Source organism: Natrix helvetica, assembly GCF_964273705.1.
Source record: "Natrix helvetica genome assembly, chromosome: Z".
NCBI classification, from domain to species: Eukaryota; Metazoa; Chordata; class Lepidosauria; order Squamata; family Natricidae; genus Natrix; species Natrix helvetica.
Window position 1 is genome coordinate 2,142,753 of NC_138554.1, and position 15,880 is coordinate 2,158,632.

Here is a 15,880-nt window from a genome sequence, read left to right on the forward strand (position 1 = left end):
TCCTGGAGTCTGGGGAAGGCTCGGATGAGGGCTCTGTGTCGGAGGCAGAGAGGGAGCCAGGGCCGTCTGACAGTTCTCAGCTGCCTTCGGAGACAGACATCCGTGAGGTAGAAGAACAGCTGGAGCCTCTTCCCAGTGTGCGCATGCGCAGAGCTGCCAGACGAAGGGAGCAGCTAAAGAACAGGGGTTGACTTGGGAGTAAGGCCACAGGTGGACAATGAATGGCCCCTCCCAGAGGAAATAAAAGAGGGAGCGCCAGGGGAGTGGAGTTTGCAGGAGGCAATTAGTTTGCTTCATTGGTTCGGGACTCTCCGAGACTCCTGGCTAAGTTTTGCCAGAGCTCTCCAAGCCAGAGAAGGCCTCTGACCGCAAATCCTCCTTTGAAAGACTTTGCTGGAGGGGAGGGAGCAGAATTGGCAGTAAAATTAATAAAAGGGGTTTTTTTGTCAGGCGAAGGAGTTTGCTTCGTGGTTTGGGGAAGCCGAAGTCAGAACAACACCCAGCCTTCCTTCCCTGCTTTGCCAAGAGATGCATCCGCCTACCCTCCTGGGGAATTCGGATTGCTACCCAATGAACTGAATCAGTTTGTTCGAACGGATTCCTGTGGGTCCAGCTGCAAAGCATGTGTGGGGCTGGTTCCTTCGGGAACATTTTGGGGTGGATCGGAGGGGGGGTCAGAAGGGAAGGGACTGGACTGGGTGGGTGTGTGCACAGGGACGGACTGGGGTTTAAGGAAGGACCCTTGTCTGCTCAGGTGCCTTGTGATTTCCCGCCTTTGAGGGGTTGGACTAGAAGATCTCCAAGGTTCCTTCCAGCTCTGTTCTTCTGTTGGCTTCTGGAGTCGTGGAGGCTTTTAAGAAAGGCCTGGAAAGCCATTTGTCTGAAGTGGTGTAGGGCCATAATGGCAAACCTTTGGCACCTGTGCCCGAAGTGTGCCCACGGAGCCATGTCGCCTGGCAGGCGCGGAGTTGCCCGTTCCTCTTCTGGGTTTCTGGAGCGCATGTGCGCGCAATGATCAGCTGGCATTTGTGTGTGTGGCAGTGCCAGAAACTGGAAGAGTGGTCTTCCGTTTTCCAGCGTGGTGGCCTGCTGATCATTGTGCACGCATGCGTGCCAGTAACAGAAGGCTAGCTGGCTGGTGTGCATGCATGCGCCAGAAACCGGACATTCATTTTCTGGTGTGCGCATGCCCTCTGGGCAGCTCCCCTTCTGGGTTTTGGCCATGACTTGGTGCCGAAAAGGTTTGCCGTCACTGGTATAGGGTCTCCTGCTTAAGCAGGGGGTTGGACTAGAGGACCTCCAAGGTCCCTTCCAACTCTATTATTCTGGTTATTCTATAATCCTAAATCAATTAACCAGTGAAACAGCTTGCCACCAGAATTTGTGGGTGCTCCATCACTGGACATTTTAAAGAAGAAACTGGATGGTCACTTGTCTCCTCCTTGAGCAGCGGGTTGGACTAGAAGACCTTCAAGGTCCCCTTCCAGTTGTGTTGCTCTGGTCTATTTCTTCACTCCAAAGGCTAAAAATCAGCTCTCTAGAACAGTACGGGTAGTCCTCGACTTAACAACCGTTCATTTAGTGACTGAGGTTATAAAGGCAGTGGAAAAAAAGTGACTTGCGGCCCTTTTTCACACTCAACGACCGTTGCAGCATCCCCGTGGTCACATGACCAAAACCTGGACACTTGGCGACGGACTCGTATTTACAACCGTCACAGTGTCCCCGGGATTGAGTGTCTCACGTGATTCCCCCTTTGGCGACCTTCGGAGAAGCGAAATCAGAAGGGGGAAAGCCAGTGATTCACTGAACGACTGCGGGAACTAACTTAACCACTGTGGCGATTTCGCTGGAACGACCGTGGTGGGAAAGGTCGTAGAAATTGGGGCAAAGCTGACTTCCCCGCTGCCTTGCTTCGCGGTGGAAATCAGGCCGAACGGTGGTTGTAAGTCGAGGATACCTGCAGAAGTGGGATTCACAGCCGTTCACCACCGGTTCGCGAATGTGAGTGCGCTGGCCTTCCGTACCTTGTGCGTGGGCCTTCCACGCATGCGCTTTGCTCTTGTGCGTTGTCGAAAACGAGGCTACTTTGGACGTCATGGAGCCGGGGCGGGTGGGTGGCTGCAGGTCTCCGCTACTGGTTCGGCCGAACCGATCCGAACCGTCTGAGTACCCCCTCTTGTAAACAGGGAGAGTCAGGCTGGGGATCTGCGAAGATCGGGAACCAGATCTCTCTACTGAATCCTAAATTCTACCAAGCGATTCTGTACAAACCCCCCACCCCCCAATGCTTAAAGCTCCCCCTACCCCAGGGGTGGGTCCCTGCCGGAACTACTACCGGTTCAGCGGCCGAAAAATTTTGCAGGCCCATGCTCACTTTGCTTGAGTGCACATTTGCACTTAAAAAGGTCTGCGCAGGTGCACTGTATTAAAAAGGGTTTAAGGTTTAAGGTTTATTTGGATTTATATGCCGCCCTTCTCCAAAAGGACTCAGGGCGGCGTACAACATTAAAAACACACATCACAAAAGTTAAAAAAAGATTAAACCCAATTCCAAAAAGACCAAACCGATTTTTTTTTAAAAAAAGAGAAACAGTACATTTAAAATAAATTCACATTAACAGGCCAGGCCGGCTTGCTGGAAAAGCCAACTTTTTAGGGCGCGTCGGAAGGACCGGAGGTAGGGGATTATGCGAAGCTCCGGGGGCAGCTCATTCCAGAGGGAAGGCGCTCCCACAGAGAAGGCTCTCCCCCTGGGGGTCACCAGCTGACACTGTCTGGCCGACGGCACCCTGAGGAGGCCAACTCTGTGGGATCGTACTGGACGGTGGGAGGCTACTGGTGGCAAAAAGGAAACAAAATGTACATTTTTTCCATGAATCAAGATGGCGGCGCTGAGGATAAAACCGGTACGGTCACACGTCCGGCCGAGTTACTACCTATTCGGCCGAACCGGTACGAACCGGGAGGGACCCACCTCTGCCCCACCTCCTTTTTCAAAATTCTTGCATGGGGTCGCCGGAGTCGCTCTGGCTTTGCTTCCTCTTTCGAACTCCCCAGCCCTGCTGTGTGCTGACCCCTCCTTCATAATCCAGCTCTTCTTTGTGTGTGTGTGTGTGTGTGGCGGTGTCGTATCCTACAGGAGAAAGAAGGGGTGCAGTGGGAGCCGAAGGAGGAGGAGGACGAATACGAAGGGGAGCTGGACGAGAAGGAAGAGGAGGACGACCACATGGAATACTGCCGGGTCTGCAAGGACGGCGGGGAGCTCCTGTGCTGCGACGCCTGCATCTCTTCCTACCACATCCACTGCCTCAACCCGCCTCTCCCGGAGATCCCCAACGGGGAGTGGCTGTGTCCCCGCTGCACGGTGAGGGTGCTGGGGGAAGGACTTCGGAGGGAGCGGTTGGATGACAAGGGAGGCTGGGAGGGAGGGTGGATCCTCACCCTCATCGTCCCTATACTTCTGGCGGGACCCAGAAGGAGGGCCTTCTCCATGGTGGCTCCTTCCCTGTTATTTGGAGGACCCTCTTTTCCCAGTGACATCCATGTGACCCGCCAGAGCAGGGAGGCGGAGAATGTTAGGGGTCCCCTCTTTTGAGGAGCGCCATCTGGTGGGACCCAGAAGAACTGGGACTCTGTGGTGGCTCTCCCTCCCTCTTACAGGTTGCCCTCCACTTACAAAAGTTCATTTAGTGACCGTTCAAAGTTACAACTCCATCCCAAAAATGGGACTGTTTTTCACTCTTATGACCGGTGCCTCATCCCCATGGTTTATATTCAGATAGCTTGACCTCCGACTCACATTTGTGACGGTCGCAGCGTGTCGGGAGTCAACGCGATTCCTCTTTGGTGACCTTCTCTGACCAGCAAAGCCGGTGGTGGTGGTGGGAATCCAAATTCACTGAACAACTGTCTGACTCTTTTAAAGACGGCCGTGATTTTGATCCCGCGGCCGTGGGGATGGCTGCGACGGTCGTGAAACTGTGGTCAAAAAAAGTCCCTCTCCCCCCCCCCCCCGGTGCCGTTGTAACTTTGGTCACTAGCAAGGAAAGAACAGGACAATGAGGAAAGAATGGAATCACGGACCACTTCTTCAGTGGCCAGCTGCGCAGGCATTAAATTCGGCTTATTTTGGGGAGGGGGAGGTAGGGCTTATTATTACCATGTTTCCCCCAAAATAAGACAGGGTCTAATTTTCTTTTGACCCCCCCAAAATAAGCGCTTGGCCTTATTTTTGGGGAGGTCTCATTATTTTTGAGGTGCAGGAGGCGGCGAGCGTGGTCACTTCATGGCTGCTGCTGTGTTGCAATATTTTGGGGGAGGGCTTATTTCAGCGCCTGCGCTCCAAAGCCCGATTGGGCTTATTATCCGGGGAGGGTCTTATTTTCGGGGGAAACCGGGTAGGCGCAGGCGTAAAAACATGCTAGGTTTTAACCTTCAAGAGAGAAGCGTCCCGATTTCTGACGGTTCCTCCTTCCCGCCCGCAGTGCCCCATGCTGAAGGGCCGGGTCCAGAAGATTCTCCACTGGCGATGGGGCGAGCCCCCCACGCCGGTGGCGGTCCCCCTGCCCTCCGACGGCAACCCTGACGACCCACCCCCCAAGTTGCTCCAGGGACGTTCGGAGCGCGAGTTCTTCGTCAAATGGGTCGGCCTCTCGTACTGGCATTGCTCCTGGATAAAGGAACTGCAGGTACCCCCTTTGGCACGGCGGGCGAGGGCAGCAGGGAGGTAGAGTGGAGGGGAGGGGGCAGAGGTCTTCAAAGGGGGGCTGGGAGGGCAGTCAGACCCTCTAACCGAATGTGGGGTTTCTGAGGGTCAGCCCTGGCTGCGTGGAGCTCGGGGCTTTGAACTGGGAGCTCTGCTTTGCCGGTCCCGGCTGTTTTTGTTTTCTCAGTGGGCCTTTTTGGATATACGGTTGTATGTAACGATGACTATACATTTTATTTACCGCTGAACAAAAAATGAAAGGGAGTATTTATAGGTCAGGGTTAAAGAGGTCAGGAGAGAGGACTCGGGGGTCCCTGGGGGTCCCTGAGCTTGGTGGTTTCCTTGCAGACGTTTCGTGACCCAACTAGGGAACGTCATCCGTGTTAGAAGGGAGTGGGGTTTGCAGAGAAGAAGAGGAGGGGAAGGTAGAAGGAGGACTGGGGGGTCCTTGGTGCTCTCTGAGCTTGGTTGTTTTCTTATTGACGTTTTATGACCCAACGATGGAACGTCATCAGTGCTAGAAGGGGATGTGGTTTCTGGGGTGGAGGAATGAGAGGAGAAGGAGAAAGACAGTGGGGTCCTTGGTGCTCTCTGAGCTTGGTACTTTTCTTGCAGACGTTTCATGACCCAACTAGGGAGCATCTTCAGTGCTACAAGGGAGTGGAGTTTGCAAAGAAGAAAGGAGGAGGAGGAGGAGGAAGAAAAGGACAGGGAAACCCTTTTGCTCCCTGAGCTGGGTAGCTGGGTGTTGTTTTTTTTGCAGACCTTTCATGACCAAACTAGGGAACGTCATCAGTGTTAAAAGGGAGTGGGGTTTTTGGAGTAGAGAAGAAGGAGAAGTGGGGTGGGGGGGGGAGAGGAGGAGGAAGAGAACTGTGGGATCCTTGGAGCTTGGAGATTTTCTTGCAGACGTTTTGTGACCGAACTAGGAACGTCATCAGTGCTAGAAGGGAGGGGGGATTTGTGGAGGGGAGGGAGGAGATGGGGGAGGAGGAGAGGAGGCGGAGGGGAGGAAGAAGAGGAAGAGGAAGACTGTGGGATCCTCGGTGATCTCGGAGCTTGGCTGATTCCTTGGAAACATTTCATGACCCAACTAGGGAACCTCATCAGTGCTAGAAGGGCGTGGGGTTTGCTCTCAGGGCATTCCCTACCATGGCATGCGCTGCCTGTGTTGGTGGGAGGGTTGTTTTCTTCCTGGTAATTCCTCAATTAGGCTGTTGTGGCTGTTTGTTTGTCTGTGTTGGTCGTTCCTTGATTGGGAAATTGTTTACTTCTTGATTGTTGGTCTAATATTAATCTTGGTGCTAATCATTGCTTATCTGGCTGTTGATTGCTGGCAAGGAGGGGTTTGGGTCGTTATCTATCTATCTATCTATCTATCTAGCTATCTATCTATCTATCATCTATCCTATCTATCTATCTATCATCTATCTATCTATCTATCATCTATCTATCTATCTATCTATCTATCTATCTATCTATCTATCTAACTATCTATCAATCATCTATCCTATCTATCTATCATCTATCTATCTATCTATCTATCTATCTATCTATCTATCTAACTATCTATCAATCATCTATCCTATCTATCTATCATCTATCTATCTATCTATCTATCTATCTATCTAGATGATAGATAGGCAGGGAGGGAGGGGGGAGATTAGAGAGAGATGATTGATAGGTAAATGGAGAGTTGGTTGATAGATAGATGGATGGATGGATGGATAGATAGATAGATAGATAGATAGATAGATAGAGACAGAGAGAGAGAGAGGGAGGGAGGGAGATTAGAGATTTACCTATCAATCATCTCTCTAATCTCCCTCCCTCCCTCTCTCTCTCTCTCTGTCTCTATCTATCTATCTATCTATCTATCTATCTATCTATCTATCTATCATCTATCTATCTACTGTATCTATCTATCTATCTATCTATCTATCTATCTATCTATCTATCCATCCATCCATCTATCAACCAACTCTCCATTTACCTGTCAATCATCTCTCTCTAATCTCCCCCCTCCCTCCCTGCCTATCTATCATCTATCTATCATCTATCTATCTCTATCAACCTCTATCTAGCTATCTATAAACTGTCTTCTGTCTGTCCGTCTGTCCATACATCCATTTACCTATCAAATATCTCTCTCTTTATCTCTCTCTCTCTCTCTCTACCTACCTACCCACCGATCAATCATCTCTCTCTAATCTCTCTCTATATATATCTATCGATCTATCGATCTATCTATCTATCATCTATCTCTATCAACCTCTATCTAGCTATCTATAAACTATCTTCTGTCTGTCTGTCCATCCATCCATCCATCCATTTACCTATCAATCATCTCTCTCTAATCTCCATCTTTCTTTATCTATCTATCTATCTATCTATCTATCTATCATCTCTCTCTCTCTCTCTCTCTCTCCCTCCCTCCCTCCCTCCCTACCCACCCACCCACATACATACATACATACCCACCCAGCTATCAATCATCTCTCTCTAATCTCCCTCTCTTTATCTATTTCTATCTATCCATCCATCCATCCATCCATTCATCTACCTATCAATCATCTCTCCCTCTAATCTCTCTCTCTTCTATCTATCTATAATCTCTCTCATTTGTCTGCCTGCCTACCTACCAACCTACCAATATCTTATCTATCTATCGATCTCTCTCTCTGTCTCTCTCTTGTCTGTCTCTGTCTCTGTCTCTGTCTCTCTCTCTCTCTCTCTCTCTCATCTATCTTATAGTTTTTGTATTTGAGGTTTTATTTCTGTAAACTGGCTGGAGCCACCCTGAGTGAGTTGGATGGCCATGTAAATTTTATTAATAAAAAAAATTAATAGTAATATCAAAATCAAGGTTTTTAAATCGGGAGAGAAAACCAGGCTTTTCAAACGTGGAGAAAAAACAGCCTATCCGCGATTGATTGGTGGTGATAGCCGAAACCTCAGTCTTTGTATCTGTAGTGTGGGCGCATCCTTGCTCGGATGCTTTGGATTCACACGGTCCAAAATCCTCCGGGCTGACGCCTCCCTTCTGCCCTCCCTTCCAATCCCAGCTGGAGATTTTCCACTTGGTGATGTACAGAAATTACCAGCGGAAGAACGACATGGACGAGCCTCCCCCGTTTGACTACGGCTCCGGCGACGATGACGGGAAGAGCGAGAAAAGGAAGAGCAAGGACCCCCTCTACGCCGAGATGGAAGAGAGCTACTACCGCTACGGCATCAAGCCCGACTGGATGACCATCCATCGGGTGATAAACCACAGGTCACTTTCCATTGGACTGGAAGCCTTGGCGGTTTTGGGGGGGGGGGTTAGATTTTTTTTTAATCCCACCTTTATTTTACTTTATAATTAGTTCAAGGTGGAGAATATGCATCGTGTTCCTTTCTATTTTCCCTGCAACAAGAACCCTGGGAGGTGGGTTAGGGTGAGAGGGAATGACTGGCTTAACATCACTCAAATGGCTTTCATGCCTAAGGCGGAATTAGAACTCACCGTCTCCTGGTGATTGGCCCAAAGTCACCCAGCTGGTTTCATACTTAAAGTGGGACTAGAACTCACCGTCTCCTGATTGGCTCAATCACCCAGCCTCCTTTCATGCTTAAGGCAGGACTAGAATTCCCTGTCTCCTGGTGATTGGCCCATAGTCACCCAGCTGCCTTTCATGCTTAAGGCAGGATTAGAACTCCCTGTCTCCTGGTGTTTGGCTCAAAGTCACCCATCCAACTTTCATGCCTAAGATAGGACTGGAACTCACCATCCCCTCGTGATTGGCTCAAAGTCACCCAGCTGGCTTTCAGCCTAAGGCGGAACTAGAACTCACCGTCTCCTGGTAATTGGGCCAAAGTCACCCAGATGGCTTTTAGGCTAAGGTGGAACTGGAACTCACCATCTCCTGCTGATTGGCTTTCTTGCTTAAGGCAGGACTAGAATTCCCTGTTCTCCTGATTTCTACCCTGGTGCCTTTCCCTGCAGTCCGAATTCTCAGATTCTTATACAGTGGCATTTTTTGTTCGTTTGTTGCATTCAGATTCACAAATGAGAAGCGTTGAACTGTGGGTTGATTTCCTGATTCCATCAGCTGCTTTGTAATCTTAGCAACCATTGCTGATACGGAGCACAATCAATAAACCCTGATATGTGTCCTTCTTTTCTGCTCCGCTCTTTCCCTGCGCCCCCCTCCTGGATTGACCACCTGCAGCATTGACAAAAAGGGCATCTATCACTACCTGGTGAAGTGGCGGGACCTCTCCTACGACCAGTCCACCTGGGAAGAAGACGAAATGGCCATCCCCGAATATGAGTACCACAAGCAGGCCTACTGGTCACACAGGTAAGGAGGGCTGTAATAGGGGAGAACGTAAAGGCCTGGAGGCTAAAACATATGAAGGACTGTTGCAGGAATTGGGTATGGCCAGTCTAGAGAAAAGAAGGACTGTTGTGGCCTGCCCAGCAGCCGAATCAGAGGAGGAGGAGGAGGAGGCAGCGTGGGAGTCAGGGTCCCCATTCGAGGGGGAAGAGGGAATGGAGCTTGGAGGGGGGGGGGGCGCGGAGCCTGGGCTGTCCATCAGCCCTCAGAGGGACAGTCAACACCTCCAGGTCTGGAGGTGGCTGATGAGGAAGAGGAGGAACAGCTGGGTCCAGTGCCTGATGCGCAGATGCACAGAAGACAGAGGAGAGACCATGGGATGGACTTGTGGGTGTTGGGGGCAAGATCTTGAACTTTCAACTAGATGGGGAGAACCAGGAAGCATTCAGATTCGGGTTTTCCCAGATGTGCCAACATGGCTCTCTTCATAAATTGGAACTTTGAGCAAGACAGAGGAGAGGAGAACAGTGGAAATCTAGGGGCCGGTCCTCGGGGTGGAAGAGCCACCGCTGCTAGGGAAGATCCACCCTATCTCTGGTGATAAAAGTCAGGGGGCAGGGATGAATAAATGAGGCAGACAACTATTCATCTCCCCTGCCGGACAGACATGTGAGAAAGAAACTCTTTGCTGAGAAACTCCTGTCTCCTGCCTGAGCGGGGGGGGGTTGGACTAGAGGACCTCCGAGGTCCCTTCTGATTCTAGTCGTGTCAGCTCAGCTTAGCAGCAGCCTCTGCAGGGGGACCTAAGATCATTTTTTTCCCTCTCTTCCTGACCCAGAGAATTAATTATGGGGGAAGATCCTGTCCAGCCCAGGAAGTACAAGAAAAAAAAGAAGGAATTGGATGACCCACCCACGTCCCCCACCACCGACGTGAGTCACTCCTGTGCGGTAGTCGGGCGGGGGGCCTGCAGGCAGTCCTCGCCTTACGACCATGACGGAGCCCCCCCTCTCTGCTGTGAAGCGAGACCTTTCTTAAGCAGATTTTGCCCCACTTTTACCACGATTTCTTGCCGGTGTCGTTGAGTGAATCACGGCCGTTGTTAAGCGAGTCCCATGGTTGTTAAGCGAATCCGGTCCCCCCCCTTGACTTGGCTCGTCAGAAGGACACTGCGACCGTCATAAATATGAGTCCTTTGCCAAGTGTCTGAATTTGGAGCACAGGGGAGGATGCAACGGTCGTTAAGTGTGAAAAACGGGCCCAAGTCATTTTTCCCCCCGGTGCCGTTGTCCCTTTGAACGGTTGCTAAGCGAACGGTCGTAAGTCGAGGGCTGCAGCTAAGGGAGCGGGAGCACAGCTCTCTGGGTTCAGGTGTGTAAGCGGGCCACCTGGTGGTGCCCTTCCCTCCCCGTAGCCCACGGTGAAGTACGAGAGCCAGCCGCGCTTCGTCACGTCGACCGGAGGGACCCTTCACATGTACCAGCTGGAAGGGCTGAACTGGCTGCGCTTCTCCTGGGCGCAAAGCACGGACACCATCCTGGCAGACGAGATGGGCCTCGGCAAGACCATCCAGACCATCGTCTTCCTCTACTCGCTCTACAGGGAGGTAAGGACCCCCCCCCCCAATCCCCCCGCCCACAGGCCTCATTTAAAGGCAGGAGGACGCTTGGCTTCTCTCTTTCTCTCTCTCCCCCTTTCTTTCTTTCTTTCCTTCCTTCCTCCTTTCTCTCTCTCTTTCTCTGTCTTTCTCCCTTGCTCTCTCTTACTTTCTTCTTTCTCTCTCTCGCCTTTCTTTCTCTCTGTTTCTTAGTTTCTCTCTCTTTCTTTCTCCCCTTTTCTCTCTTTCTCTTTCTGTCTTTCTCCCTCACTCTTTCTCTCCTACTCTCTCTTCTCTCTCTTTCTCTCTGTCATCTTTCTTTCTCTGTTTCTCCCTTTCTTTCCCCCCTTTTCTCTCTTTGTCTTTCTCCCTCTCTTTTTCTCTCTTCTCTATCTTCTCTCTCTTTCGCCTTTCCCTGAGTTTCTTAGTTTCTTTCTTTCTCTTTCTCCCTCTCTTTCTCTTTCTATCTGTCTGTCTTTCTCCCTCGCTTTTTCTCTTACTCTTTCTCTCTTTTCTCTTTTCTCTCTCTCGCCTTTTCTTTTGCTTATCTCTTCCTTTTATCTCTCTCTCCCTCTCTCTCTGTTTCTCTCTCATTCCCTTAGGTTTCTCTCTCTCTCTCTTTCTCCCCTTCTCTCTCTCTCTCTTACTTTTTCATTCTCTTAGTCTCTTTCTCTCTTTTTGTTCTGCTCTGTCTCTCTCTCTCTCTCTTTCACACACACACACACACTCACAGGTGCACTCATGGAGCTCCTTGGGAGTCCAGCTTGTGCCCCTTCCTGCCCTTTCCTCTCTGATTTCCCCCTCCCTCTTCTTTTCCATTTCCAAATTGTGGCTGCTTGCACAGACAGGCCAACCTGTTTTGCGTCCTCTTCTCCTCTCCCTCTCCCTCTCCGTTTATTTTACACCGGAAGAGAAGGGGTTTTTTCTCCCTTTCTTTTCTCCCACTCTTGCGTTGGAAGAAACGTCCCTCTGGGTTCATTTCCAAGCGAGGGGAAAAAACCCTGGAAACGTGGAGGCTGCTTGGAAGGGAGATTCTTAATGGCAAAGCTGTGTAATTCTGGGCCGTGGCTGACCACCTGGTTTGGATGAGCCCCTGGCTTTTCCTACACTTTGTTCTACACAGGCTTTGGTCATTTAGAGGCTCGTTTTGCATCTCTTGTTATTCGATTGTCACGGGAGTTTGTCGCAGGACGGCCGGCCATGAGTTGGGTTTTTTATTAAAAAAAAATCTCGGTTTAACAAACGTCGTTAATCTTGGATGCCGGTTCCTTGGGGTTTTTAAATCCTGTCTTGAATTTGGATGACCAAATCTGCATTTCTAGAAGCTGGAGCCCCTTCGGTTCGACATGGGGCAGAGGGCGGAGGCTCTTCTTGGGTTTCTGTCTTTTTATTAAATTATTATTCACGAACGTTTTGAAGACAGGGTATCGTCTGGGTATATAATTTACAAAAAAAGAACAGGGGGGGGGAGGTGAAAACTATTAACACAATAGTAATAGTAATAATATAACAGAATGGTTTTGCCAAAGTTTCTTTTCATATTAGCTTATTTATAATTCCGTTAAATATATTGGCGTATTTATAATTATAGACCCGTGATGGCGAAACTATGGCATGTGTGCCATAGGCGGCAGGCAGACCAACACTTGAGGGCACGCAAGGCGTTGCCCTATGTCAGCTGCAGCGCTCATCCACGTCCTGCCCAGCTGATTTTCAGCCTTCTGCATGGCGGGGGAGGCCGTTTCCCCCATCCCCAGGCTTTGGAAACAAACTCCCGGGGAGGCCTGTTGGGCTTTTCCCCCCCATCCACAGGCTCCGGAGTCTTTCCTGAGGCCTGGGCAGGGTGAAAAATGGCCCAACGGGTGTACCAGAAGTCTGGGGGCTTCAGTGAGGCCGGTGGGCATGCGCCGGGTGGGAGGGCATTGCATTATGGGTGTGGGGATGCACCTGTGTTGCTGTTGTGCGTGCATGTGCCCTTTTGGCACTCGAGCAGAAAAACGTTCGCCATCACCGTCATAGACCATCTTTACGTTTAGTTCATACATAGCCTTTTTTAGACAGACAGATACATACATACATACATACATACATACATACATACATGATAGATAGATACATACATACATAGATACAGGATAGATAGATAGATAGATAGATAGATAGATAGATAGATAGATAGATAGATAGATAGATGATAGATAGATGATAGATAGATAGATATAGATAGATGATAGATAGATGATAGATAGATAGATAGATAGATAGATAGATAGATAGATGATAGATACAGTAGATAGATAGATATAGATAGATGGAGATAGATAGATACAGGATAGATAGATAGATAGATAGATAGATAGATAGATAGATAGATAGATAGATAGATACAGTAGATAGATGATAGATAGATAGATAGATAGATAGATAGATAGATAGATAGATGCAGTAGATAGATAGATAGATAGATAGATAGATAGATAGATAGATATAGATAGATACAGTTGATAGATAGATAGATAGATAGATAGATAGATAGATAAATAGATAGATAGATAGATACAGTAGATAGATATACAGTTGATAGATAGATTGATAGATACAGTAGATAGATAGATAGATAGATAGATAGATAGATGATAGATAGATAGATATAGATAGATACAGTTGATAGATAGATAGATAGATAGATAGATATAGATAGATAGATAGATAGATAGATAGATGGATGATAGATACAGTTGATAGATAGATAGATACAGTTGATAGATAGATAGATAGATAGATAGATAGATAGATAGATAGATAGATAGATAGATAGATAGATAAATAGATAGATAGATAGATACAGTAGATAGATATACAGTTGATAGATAGATTGATAGATACAGTAGATAGATAGATAGATAGATAGATAGATAGATAGATAGATAGATAGATATAGATAGATACAGTTGATAGATAGATAGATAGATAGATAGATAGATAGAGATAGATAGATAGATAGATAGATAGATGGATGATAGATACAGTTGATAGATAGATAGATACAGTTGATAGATAGATAGATAGATAGATAGATAGATAGATACAGTAGATAGATGATAGATAGATAGATAGATAGATAGATAGATAGATAGATACAGTTGATAGATAGATAGATAGATAGATAGATAGATAGATAGAGATAGATAGATAGATAGATAGATAGATAGATAGATAGATAGATGGATGATAGATACAGTAGATAGATAGATAGATAGATATAGATAGATGTAGATAGATAGATAGATAGATAGATAGATAGATACAGTGCATAGATAGATAAAGATAAATAGATAGACAGACAGACAGAGATAGAAAGATAGAATGATAGAGTAATTTAAGTAATATTCTGTCATCTTTAGCTTTTATTTTTAAAGTCAGTCTGTCCATCTCAGTGCAGTCGAATATTTTCCTAATTACATCCTCATCTGGTGGTGTAGTCTCATTCTTCCAGTATTTTGCAAATATACTTTATTTTTTGGAGCATAAGACGCACCTTCCCCCCCCCCTCCTAAAAGAGCGTGGAAATGTAGGTGCGTCTTATACACCGAATACAGCCATTTGGGGCCTCCCGAACCCTGCTCCCGCATCCAGTTTTGGGGGAAAAGGAGCTGTGTTCCACAAAAAGCCAGATGTTTTTGCCTTCCCCCAGCCCCCAGCAGCACTCTGCAGGCTTCAGCAGGGCTGGGGGAAGGCAAAAAGGCCTCCGTTTTTGTGGGAAATGGCGTTTTTGCCCTGCTGAAGCCTGCAGAGTGCTGCTGGGGACCGCGGAGGACCAAAACTTTTTTTTTCTTACTGACCTCTTCGAAATCTGGGTGCGCCTTATAGTCCGAAAAATACGGTACTCCTGGCTGCTGTCAGTAGTCCCTTGATCCTAAAAGCCTTTCTGTCTTTAGAAGCAAGGTTTCTCCTTTAGGGAAAAGGTCATATTCTGCCTTTGGAATATTCCCTAGGATATTTCATTCCTCTAGGAGGGGGGGCGGCTGCTAACTTTCTTCACTTGATTACGCCTCTCCCCCAATCCCCCCCCCCCCGTAGCCCCCTGCCCTCTTGGGCCCTTCAGAGTTTCCATCTCAGGGTTCAGATTCTTCCTGCCTGCCTGAGCCACATCTGGAGAGGCCTTGGGACGCCTCCTTTGCCCCCTCTTGGTTCCTCTGGCCAGAACAGCCGTCCATGTGTGTGTGTGTGTGTGTGTGTGTGTGTGTGTTCTCCTTCCTTTGCCAGCACACTTGGCTGAAGCCCTCGAGTTGCAGGCTCTTTTTACGAAGATGAAATGGGTGTGTGTGATTTCTCTCTCTCTCTCTCTCTCTCTCTCTCTCTCTCTCTCTCTCTCTCTCTCTCTTTCTTTCTCTCTCTCTTTCTTTCTCTGTCTCTCTTTCTTTCTCTCTCTCTCTCTTCCTTTCTCTCTCTCTTCTCTCACTCTCTATCTTTCTCTGTCTCTCTTTCTCCTTTCTCTTTCTCTCTCTCTCCCTTTCTTTCTCTCTCTCCTTTTCTCTGTCTCTCTTTCTTTCTCTCTCTCTTTCTCTCTTTCTTTCTCTTTCTCTCTGTCTTTCTCTTTTTCTCTCTCTCTCTTTCTCTCTCTCTGTCTCTCTCTTGCTTTCTTTCTCTTTCTTTCTCTCTCTCTCTTTCCCTCTCTGTCTCTCTCTTGCTTTCTTTCTCTTTCTGTCTCTGTCTCTCTGTCACTCCCTTTCTTTCTCTCTCTCTGTCTCTGTCTTTCTCTCTCTCACTGTGTCTCTGTCTTTCTCTCTCTCCGTGTGTCTCTCTTTCTCTGTCTGTCTCTCTTTCACTGTCTGTCTGTCTCTCTGTCTCTGTCTGTCTGTCTGTCTCTCTCTCTCTCTCTCTCTGTGTCTCTCTCTTTCTCTGTCTCTCTGTGTCTCCGCGCTCTCTCTCTCTCTCTCTGCTGGAGCCCAGCAGCTGATAACTTCTAAGAGCTCCAGCTGCTGTTTTCTTTAGCCCAACATCAATGGGCTTTTCCTCTCTTCCTTTCCCTCTAGAGAAAAGGACCAGACTCTCAAGGGGAGGTGGGGGGAGAATCACATTTGCACCAAGAAAGCCTTGGCTCACCCCCCCCCCCCCTTTTAGTCATGGCTGCCTGGGGAGGAAACAAAACGTCTTTCCTTAGTGGGGATGCGCCTGGCTGCACCATGTCCCCTTGTCTCCGTTGCCGCGCGGTGCAGAGGTTTCCCCCGCCACCCTCTCCGCCGTGATCGC

At 48.4% G+C, this 15,880-nt stretch overlaps 1 protein-coding gene across 1 annotated transcript in view; it reads left to right on the forward strand.

Moving 5' to 3' along the window:
- LOC309381418 (chromodomain-helicase-DNA-binding protein 3-like) overlaps nucleotides 1-15,880 on the forward strand; it is a 107,616-nt gene that overhangs the window by 42,009 nt on the left and 49,727 nt on the right. The window contains 6 exon segments of the mRNA XM_081932382.1: nucleotides 3,143-3,367; nucleotides 4,488-4,691; nucleotides 7,774-7,985; nucleotides 8,923-9,054; nucleotides 9,869-9,962; nucleotides 10,445-10,636. Coding sequence (XP_081788508.1) covers nucleotides 3,143-3,367; nucleotides 4,488-4,691; nucleotides 7,774-7,985; nucleotides 8,923-9,054; nucleotides 9,869-9,962; nucleotides 10,445-10,636 — 1,059 coding nt within the window.